Source organism: Pleurodeles waltl, chromosome 6 (assembly GCF_031143425.1).
Source record: "Pleurodeles waltl isolate 20211129_DDA chromosome 6, aPleWal1.hap1.20221129, whole genome shotgun sequence".
NCBI classification, from domain to species: domain Eukaryota; kingdom Metazoa; phylum Chordata; class Amphibia; order Caudata; family Salamandridae; genus Pleurodeles; species Pleurodeles waltl.
Window position 1 is genome coordinate 1066602195 of NC_090445.1, and position 11060 is coordinate 1066613254.

Consider the following 11060-nt stretch of genomic DNA (forward strand, 5'->3'; position numbering starts at 1 on the left):
GTTTGAGTACTATAACAGTAAATATTAGGATCACATAGTTTAATGGTACTTAATGCATCAGCCTTGTATGATGGATTTGGCCTACTAGGACCCATAAGAATCTTTGCAGATACAGGTTCTGTATCATTTGTACTCCTTTCTAGCCTGATGCCCACAGGCAAGAATAGTCCTGTCCATACACCTCTCTCTCTCCATACACCAGTCCATAAACACTAGCAGCCTGCAAGAAACAGTCAGAAAACTTTGAGCTAGATCACAGCATACGCTAACACCCTGCTCTGCTCAAGTGCTACAAAACTGGCGAAGCCCGACCACAATCCAACTGGTACACAGAGGAACTCTGGCAACAAAAAGTCAGTACAACCATCTCGAGCTCAAAGGAGAGTGAGCCAAGAAACTTTGGGCAAGGAAGCCCTCAAATGGGCACTGAGACGCTACCACTAGCAGATCTGGAACACCAAGTGCTCAGCATTCACAGACCTTATTAACAGCAGCAGCAATGAAAACTTCATCGTGAAAAATGTCACCACTCCAGTAGCGTTACACTGTCACAGGACCACTACAACAAACTCTTGGAAATTTTCTTTAACACCTACATGATCCTTCCCCCAGAGCCGCCGCCTCCTCTGGAATTCCACAGGAAGCTGAAGACCTGGCTCTTCAATTAATCCATCCCTTGCCCATTGCAAGGCTAGTCACAAACCTGCTCAGCGCCTGGATATCCACCCAAGTGATCTTGCACCCTACTTGTTTTCATAACATAACCTGTTCCATGTAATCAAAACTATTTTTTCGTTATCTTGTGCATTTTGTAAGTTATACTGTTATTTATTACCGTATACGTTTTTAACAGTTTTGTAAAGTGGCCTCTGGTCATTTTAGTGACTTTGAATAATTTTAAGGAATTGAAATGATCAGACATACCAATATGTTTTTCAGCTACCAAGGGCCCACAAGACACTTGTGCCCCAGACCAGTTCATCTGCGTTTCTTCACGCACCTGCATTCCTGCCAGCTACCAGTGTGATGATGAGGCAGACTGTGAGGACCGCTCTGATGAATTTGGATGCCGTAAGTTGTCACAGAAAATCATTCCTGGAGCTGGATCTGTGCATCTTTGTGAAAAGTGACAGTTCTTGAGTTCAATTTGTTGCCTATGATCAGCAGGGCTAGCTTCTCCATGACTGCCTGTCTGAAAACAGACATGGTTTTCTGTGACTGTTTGTAGTTGGTATGCTGCTGCCTTGATTCTACAGGTTACATCTTTGTGTCTAATGTTCAACTCATAGTTTATGTACTGAAGGCTCAAGTTAACAGTAGGAAGCTGGCTCTTTATATAGTGGACCAAAATGAGGTACACTGTGCAAAGAGTCCAAGCAATCCCCAGAGGTGTCACGGAGGCACAAATGACGTCCCAAATGCTCTGTTTTTGGGTAGTGTCATCGAGCAGTTAGGCGTATCAAAGGGTAGTCCTAAGCACGTAAGGCACACACTCATACAGTAAGTGAGACACACTCAATAGGGAAATCGGACACCAATTTATAAAAATAACACATCATTTTATAACATTGCTTGAAGTATGAGGGAAATACAACTCCCCTTTGTCAGGAGGTCCACATTCTCCCACAGCAGTCACACATTGCCCCTTCTTGTGTATGTCTCGTATTGTGATAGTCGGCCTCTTCCTCCTGCCTCAACTCGCGTCCCACCTTTGTGTGCAGCTGTCTTACACTGTGACTCCAGAATCACCACATTGTGATGCATCCTTATTCTTTACCTTTAGAATTACCTTTTCTATCGGTGCTGCCACTGTGGCTTCCCCGTGCATGACATCACATGCCCAGGTGCTAAGCTTGGTGGGCTGGGGTAATCTTTCCTTCCTGGCTTTTGTAAAACAGTGGAGTTGATTGATGCCTTTTACAGCATAGATTTTGACAGAAACTGTCCACAAACACACAAGTTTCCCATCCTTTCTGACAGTGCTGGAGCAGTTCTTGAGAGTTACGAAACACTATCAGAGCAGCTCCAAAATATCCCTGTTCTGGTGAGATAATGTCAAACCATCGGCAATCCGTGTCCCTAAAGTAACATGATCTCTAACTATTCTCTGCTTCATATTATTTGAACGGTGATAAATGTAGTCACAGAGCATCAGTTTGTCATTCTTTCATATTGTGTTCTATATTGGTGACCATGTTTTCCTTTTTTTCATAAATCAGCTAACTTTATCTTCTAACCTCATATTGTTGCTCTCTCCCATTTCCAGCTTTTATTTAGTTAGTCAGGTTACTTCTTTTCACCTTAGCTTGTTTTACTCCTGTCTCAAATCCCAGTCGTGTTGTTTTCTGAAAATACAGGTTTCATCCCCAAATAGTTCATTGTTTTATTTTTAGTAAATTATCTTTATTAGCATTATCTACATTATATCATATGCCTTTCAACAGCAACCTACCCAACAAATTCTGGAAATACTCAGTGTAGGAAGCTGGCTCTCTATATAGTATACCCTAATTGAGGTATATTGTGCAGAGAGTCCAGGTATCCCTTATTAGTGAACACGGACTTGCTTTAACAATCACAAGTTGGTCTTTCTGTGGTAGTGTCTTCAAGCAGCCTTAGGCTTATCAGAAGGGAGTGATGTACATTTGTTGCACACACAGAGTCAATAAATGAGACACACACTCAATAAGGAAATCAGAGACCAATTTAGAAAACAATAACACAGTATTTTATCCTCGGGATCAGGTACGTTACTAGGGGTATTTTTAGATGTGTACAAGTGAATATTAGAAAGTCACAGTTGTCAGATCTGAGGCATGAGCTTTGAAAGCTGTAATGTTATCCTATGGGAACAAAACAGTCACTGCATAGATTTATTTGCAAGAGATTGTAGAAGATCTCCTTTGGAGAATAAGATGCTTAGGTCCAAGGGTCCTAGAAACCATCAGCAGTTCGAGTCGCAAGGTCCTGGTGAGTCCGAGTGCAGAGGTGCTGATGGTGTTGGTAGCCTTGAGCGCTACATGGTTGAGCTTTCAAAGTTTAAAGAGACCTGTCAAACAACATGGTCTGCAAGGGGAGACTTGGGGGTAAGTCCAGAGGAACCCAATAGGGGCCTCCCGTCGTGGGGATTCATGGGCCAAGGGGACTCCAGCAGAAGACATGCACTCGGGCTGTGCGGCTTGGATGCAGAGGTGCTGGCTGGTGGGCCACTTGGTGATAGAGGCTCTGACAGTTTTTATTGGTACCTGCAGAACAGGGGAAAGAAAAGCAGCAAGATGACTTCTGGTGTGGTGCTGACATCTGTAGTCCCTCAATGTGCAGGTAAGTTTTTGCAGTGGTGGTGTTCGAACCGAAGACAAACAAGCCTTGGTGCTTTCAACAGGCTCAGGTACCCTGGGTATTGGTGCAGGGAGCCTCCAGGGTGAGTTAACGTCTCAAAGACTAGCTGGATCAATGGGGCTGACCTCCTGGACACGTGATGCCCTCCTCCTGGGCATCCGCGTAGGTGGATCCAGTGGTCAGCAGTTTGTTGGACTGGGTTGTGCGGTCAGCGCCTGCAATGGGCTACTTGCCTTTAGGGTGACTACACACTCTATATGACCACGTCCTGTGGGCATAATCCTGTCCCAGAGTTCTTTGTTCCACCAAAAACAAGATGATGGAGCCCTTCCTTCGTGGCGTACATCTGGCAGACGACCTTAGATGGGTGATTGGCCTGGTAATGCAAGTAGGTGTGTTGTACTATCAGGGCAGGGGGTGGCATCTGCCAGGTGTGGGGGAATCCGGGGTTACATAACAAAGGCAGCAGGGCCTTTGAAGTCCCTGGCCTTGGTGTGCCGATTAACAAGCCGTTTTCTTGGATGAAGTGATAACACCTTCCTTCGAGGCAGGCATTGTTTCTGGCCTCTGAGAGCAGAGGCTATCACCTCCAGAGGGTCAGAAACCCATTTGTGGTGGCAGGCTGGTCAATACCAGTCAGCCAGCACACTAGAGGACCAGTAGATTCTCAGGGGGCACCCTTAAGGCGTCCTCTGGGTGCATGTCATAATAAATCCATACTGGCACCAATATGGATTTAATAAGACAAGGTGTTTGATACCAAACACCCTAGGTTTCAGTGAAGCCATCTTGTAGCCAGGTGGCTCGTAATGACCAGTGCCCAGTACCTTGTATACCTCAAGATGGCCTCCCTGTTCACTTGTAATATACAGTAATAGAACTAGACGTCACAGGGGCATATTTGCTCATGCAGATATGTCCTCACATAAATTATAATGCACCCTGCCTTAGGGCTTCAAGGTCTGCTTTAGGAGTGACTTACATATATTATAAGTAGTGACTTTGGCATGGCAGACAGTGAGGGTGCCATGTCGTGCTTTCACTCATTGTTTGCACTATGACACAGTCTGCAATGGCAGGCTCCATGCAATTTGTATGTGGGTCCCTCAGGGTGGCATAATGCATGCTGCAGCCCTTGAGGACCCTTTTGGTACTCGTGTCCTAGGTACCAGGGTACCACCTACTAGGGACGTACAGGTGTGCCAAAGGGTATGCCAATAGTGTGAGAATTAAACCATTATACCTTCTTTTTTAGAGAAAGAGAACTGGCTCAGCAGCCTGGTTAACAGAGACCCAGTGCACATCAGTCGAAAAACATCAGTACCAGTGGCAAAAGGTTGGGGTGACCATGACAAAGGCGCTTTCCTACAATCATTCAGAAACCTCCCCACACCTGGTTTTGACACATTCATCTCTCAATTTTCTCATTCTGTCCTACAAAACTGCAGTGTCAACGCCATGATGAGAGCACCTACAACAAAAGCTTCACCTAAGCAACAAATATTATTGAATCCTGAAACTAAAACAACAATGTGGAATACCCTCACAGCCTTTATTTTTCTTCTGACCTGAGCTCATAAAGGTGTACAGTCCACAAAACTGAAATGAATGACTGCTCTTTGAATCACCTGTCCTCTGCACGGATCTGTTCCTGAGGAAGGATTACAGACAAATCATCCTCCTGGCCAAATCCAGTTACCTTCACTGTCAACTACGGCAGTTATCAAACCCAGCCAGATCACTTATCCAATTAATTCTGTCTAACGTTTCTCCATCTGAGATAACCTCTTCTGTCCTTTCTCCCAAAAAACTCTGATGTTTCATGACCTACTTTAATAATAAAACCTCCATCTGTGCTGGTGCTTCACCCAACACACTTAAGATTGTTTGCACCAAAGTTAGCACCCATATGTGATCACTTCATGCCTGGCAACCTGGATTCCTTATCTACAGTCATTAACCCTAAATTGTAAACTAAATTACCTTCTCCACCCTTCATCGGTCTGATTTCTCACCAGACCGTGGCATCAAGACTGCTTCCCTGAAAACTCTCGATGATATTGCTGTGTATCACAAATAGGCAAACATGATTTGTTGTTTTATTCTAAGTTCAGTGCCATTGATCACCAACAAAGTTCTCCCTCCTTGCTCAACATTTTGGAAATAAAGAACCTGTACTAAAGAAGTTTGAATAAATTCTCACCCGTTTTAAAGATCGATGGCAACTGTGAAGCACCACTTTGCCCCCCACACGTTTTATCATTTGCATGGAACTCCTGGTGTGTGTATCCATCAAAATGAAGAGAACACCCACATCTACCGCAAAACTCCTGCAGTGCTTGGTATCCTTACTGTCCATTCTGTGGTTCTCAACATTCATTCCTGAATATCTGAAATCGCCCTTACCCTCAGTCCTGAAAAGCAAAATCTGCTCTTTTCTCTCACAAGCATAACAAATATTTTAATCTCAAGCTACTAAACTATTTGAAAATCCATTGCATATCCCTTTCACTCACTGTTATATAACATCGGATCACCATTGACTCATCCTCATCCATGATCCCTCAAACTCTCCAAAGCTGTAGATGCAGCCCATACATTTATTCTATCAAGATAGGAGTTAAACAACGCTGTCCTTGTGTCATCCCACAATCCGCAGAAGACTTTCTTACACGTGTCAGACAGGCTTGTCATCCATTAATTCGATCATGTCACACCAGTCCTCACTGATTTGCAGTATCTCCCTATTGAAGAGAGAACAAAGTTTAAATTGCCATTCTACAGACTTGTCTCCCTACCTCCCCAGTTATCAGACAGCACCAGAACTCTGGGAAGCAAAATATAGAACTTCCTTCTGTAGTCGTCTAGCTTTAAAACTGCACGCGATCAGCACCATTCCTTCCCAGGAGCCAGCTCCCTTCTATGTATTTGTCTACCTGTGGATGTTTAAACCAACTCCACAGTACTGTCCTTTCGCAAACAACTAAAGGAACACACCTGTTAAGCTCTATTATACTCTTTAAGCCTAATATGATCGATCATTTTCTTGTCTGCTTTGCACTTTGGTGTGGGCTTCCCTCCTCCTTTCCCAATTTGACTCCTCCCATCCTATCCACACTCTCCATTTCCTTCCTCTGTACCCTCTGCATTTACCCCTTCCCACAACCTCTTCCTTCTGCTCCTTGTTATTGCCTTTCTGTGTCCACCTCTATCTTATTTAGCATTCTGTCCCTCCTACCTCTTTCTCTGGGTCCCATTCTCATCCCCCACCCCCTCTCTATATACAGCCTGCCTTTGTCTTGCCCTCTTCCTTCCTCTCTCTACCTGCCTCCACCCCAACTACTCTTTGCTGGGGGTGTTGCCCCTCATATTCCCTTCCTTCTCTTTTTCAATCCTCCCACCATCTCCTTCCATTCTCTTTTTTCACCCACTTCTTTCTTCTCGCGCTCCCTCATCCATCTCCATTACCACCTTCCCTAGCTCCTTCTCTCAGGCATTCTTTTCTCTCAAACTCTCTTGGCAACTTTACTCCTGTCCACTTCACTCCAGCCTATCCTTTCTAGTTCTCCTTTCTTACGTCGGGTTTCTCTCCCTTCTATTTCTGCTTCCTTCGCTACTTTAATTGTGCCTCCCTTAAGTTCTTCTTGTTCATCCTCTTTCACCTTCCCTTTACCCCTTCTTAATGCCTACCACCCCAGCTTCCTCTCGAAGTCCATTTTTTCTCACTCCTTCTTTCTTACCTGCTCCGTTCCCTTCCACTTTACTCCCCACTTCCACTTTACTCCTCCTGTGTCACCCTTTCTAGTCTATACTCTCCAGTGGAGAGGTAAAAGTTTAGGAGTGTTGCTAGCGCTAACTTCATTACAAAACATATACAACAATATGAGTGCTAGGGTTTAGAAGGAGAGTATCCATGCTACTAGATGAGGCAAAGGCTTTTGTACCTTAATTTGCTTTGATGCATAGAATCCTATAGTTTGGGTTAGTACAGTATGTTGGCCATGGCAAGGGGGTACCTTCCTGTAGTCGCACACTCGTCAAGGGATTTTGAAGGTCTGTGAATCTAATAGTCCCTCATTCAACCGGTGCCTCGTCTATTAAGCACAGTCTGTCTGTAAGGTGCATAGATTAAAATCCCTGACAAAGGCGATTTGACCAATATGGGCAAGGATAAGGCTAAAACATTCATGGCTATACACATATACAGAAAAGCACTACAAATATGTGGATAAGTGACACATTGTCTGCCATCTGGTATCTACAGTTGATTTTGTTTTTAATTATACCTAAATTACCTAACCAATGAAAGAATAATTTTTGTGGGCTGCCTAAAGTATTCTTAGATCTGGACCCCTGTCATTTTCCAGTACCACCTTATCAAGAACTCCTTAAATACAGTTGAGTCCACTGTGGTGGTATCCCTATCATGTTAGGTCACCAAGGATGAAGCATGCCACAATATGTGGGTGAGGTGACCTATCCAAATATCTTTGGATACTGGTAGAGCATTTGAAGAGTTCAAACAGGAGTTTCTCTAGCCCTTAGCCCATTTGATGTTGTATATCCTCTCTAGTCTCCCTTCCTTCCCTTATCTTGTTGTGATGTGGCTAGTATTGTGCATCTGCTAAGTTACTAGCTAAAAAGTTCCCACGCCTCTTGGTATTCAGCGCTGTATAAAATTGTTAAATTAAATAATACATATATTCCCGCACTACCATCAAATGTTGAGAACAGCTTCTGGCACCCAGACCAATTCTCACTGACCATGCCTAGCCCCATTTTCTCTTCAAAAACCCTGTTCTATCTTGTGTGTTCATCTATGAGGAAGTTCCTGGAGCAGCTTAATGTATGCGGGTTTGACCTAACAACGCATAGACAGCCACATATAAGTTTGCACAATCTTTTATGCTAGTAACAATTTCAGACACATGCACACACATACACCAGTTATCTCACTTGCCCTTCACCAGTTCCTCACTCTCAACCTCTGCTAGATGCAGCCGGGGACATGGTGTATTTGGAATATTCTGCACTATTGACCGCAGTTCCATGCTCTCACTGGTCTGCCCTACCTTAAGTTATTAGCCCCAGGAGCTGACCCACCAGACCACATCACTTTTGTTATAAAAGTCTGTTTTCTCCACCCATCCTAGCCCCAATATTACAAGGCGAATTGACTCTGAATCCGATGCATTTTAAGACAGTTAAGGCACCTATGTTAGCTTGCAGAAACACCACATAGGCGTGCTTGAGAAGGCTGCATGATTAGACATTATAGTGAGCCTTTCACACCCACTTGCTTAAGATTATCTGCACATGTGATATTAGATTGCAAAGCAGTGCACTTAAGTGCAACACATGCTCAGTGCAAAGCTAGGCCTTAGACATTAATTAATTCCAGAAGACTACATTGAAACTGTTACTGTGGCAGAGGCTGTTGCAATGCACAGGAGCACAAACATTAGTGGGTCTACGCTCCTAAGGAGATCCAGCCATCAGATATATCTTCAAGTCACACAGAAACACCTTTCCCACTTGTTTTGCATTCATCCTACCGTTTGTATTCTTTCTTCCTGTGCAGGCCCCCCACAAGTGATCACACCTCCCGAGGAATCCATCTCTGCCTCTCGTGGGGAGACTGTGCGTTTTACCTGTGTGGCTGTTGGAGTCCCTATTCCCATCATAACCTGGAGACTGAACTGGGGCCACATTCCCACTACCAGCAGGTGAGCGTTATCTGAAACTCTCAGCCAGCAAGAGGTGGTTAGGTTAACATTTTTGTTGATCTTGCTTACACATCAAACTCTGTTTCTTATTGCTGTATACAGAATTACCTAGGGTCAAAAGCTAAGTTATGGATTAGATAATAAACTATTCAGTGCTCTGTGAAGCTGCTGGTTGTCTGAATTCATCTGGATAGAATGAGGGAATGGGTTTCAAAGGAGAAGAGCATAACTCCGTAGAAGGAGGTTATGATCCGTAATTCAGTGGCAGAGAAGTGTGGAAACACTTCAGAAATATGTTGAATGTATAAATCTGTAAAACGTACTCACTGTTGCAAACTATTATGTGGGCTGCTCTTAAGAGACCCAAAGGCAATACACTTCTGCTCTACCCACCGGTGCAGAGTGCCAGTGAGCTTAACTATGGTCATATTCCCTAGGTTTCAGTAAAGGTTTGACTTCTTTTTTGTTGAAAATTACAAAGGCTCAGGTTTGCCTTGTCCTTGTAGTCAAAGATGTAAGAGACAAAACCATTCATCTCTAATATTATGGGTTAAGGAAACTGTTGAAGTCTGCTTCCCCTAAATGAAAAAATACAGGATGGGTGAAGTGACTAAAGCAAGTAATCAAAAAAAGGTCAGAATAGACCAAGATATGGAGATGCCATACCACGCTATAAATGCCATTCCATGTTGGTAGGTGGTGGCCATTGGCCAACAGAATAGGGCTTCCCAGAAATGTGAACTACGTAAAGAATAAGTCAGACAAACTTGAGAAAGCTCTCCATCCACGAGTAAGCACCATTTAAAACTGAGCACACCTTAAACTGAGAAAAGTTTCACTAATGTTTCTGCTGTAAATAAGCAGAAGCCATAAATATTTGTTACAAATCTCTGGGGCACCTCTCCTTCTGCTTCAAAATATGACTTCAGCAGTGACAAGGCAATTAATTGTGAATTACCACTGAGGACTGGGATAACCCAGTTCAGAGCTCTACTGTGGAGCACCAAGCTTGATGAGCCTTATGTGGATGGTTGATGGTGCCCAAGGCCATTGAAAGATCTAAGATCAAGGCCCTACCAACCTGGCATTCACACCTACTCTCATGTTTTTCAGCAGCAGGAGAATAACATACTCAGACCTCATTCCAAGCCTGAAGGCCACTCGAAGTGGGTTCATAATTTAATGTTACATCTTTCAGTACAATGCTGCAGGTGCACCATAGTGTATTGTTCTAGAACAATGGTTGGATGTTGGAGGAGATACATGGTTTGAAATGGTTTAAATCTAGTTCTAGTGTCTGTTTCTTTGTTCTGTATATGCTGTAGCTGTGAAGGAACATTTACTCATCACTGGGAACTGTTCACTAATGGCCTAATGTGGGGACCAGCATTCTTACCAGGGGATTTATTTAAATCATCCAAGCAAGGGTGGGAGCAGCCAGAGCTTCTTCCTTTGGCACAGAGGCCATCAAACTCTTCAATTGTAGGACTGTTAGTTACATTTGACTCCATTAAATCTAGTGGAAGATCACATGGGTCATTATAATGCAGCCTTGGTATCTCCTCTAATTTTATACTCTTTGACCTGTAATATATCTGCCAAACTCTTACAAAATGCAGTGTTGAAAAAATGGGTTCAGAAAAATACTTCTGACTGAATGTAGGGGCTCAGTAGTGCTCATTATTGTTTATAGTAGTGTTGGAGGGCAAGCCTGTTACAATATGACTTTTCTCTGTTGAAAGTAAATTTACAGGATTTGCTGCTAGATAGTCTTCCTGGGGTTTGGGTAGAGTAATTGATCTGAACTTAAGAATTTCAAAAGTTGATGCAGATATCATGATTATTATTCTATTACAAGAGATAAGAATGTTGTGTCTGAATTGGCACCAGGGTGTTAAGTAGCAAAAGCGATCAAGTTTAGAAATATTTGACATGGAAGAACTACTCCTGGACATGGGAAAGGCAGTAAAAATGATTCCCGAGATGATCTTGGAG

At 43.5% G+C, this 11060-nt stretch overlaps 1 protein-coding gene across 7 annotated transcripts in view; it reads left to right on the forward strand.

The window, feature by feature from the left end:
• HSPG2 (heparan sulfate proteoglycan 2) overlaps nt 1-11060 on the forward strand; it is a 933800-nt gene that overhangs the window by 275844 nt on the left and 646896 nt on the right. For all 7 annotated transcript variants that reach the window (XM_069240056.1, XM_069240057.1, XM_069240060.1 and 4 more), the window contains exons 11-12: nt 940-1071; nt 8921-9065. In XM_069240056.1, coding sequence (XP_069096157.1) covers nt 940-1071; nt 8921-9065 — 277 coding nt within the window. The remainder of the gene's footprint in view (nt 1-939; nt 1072-8920; nt 9066-11060) is intronic.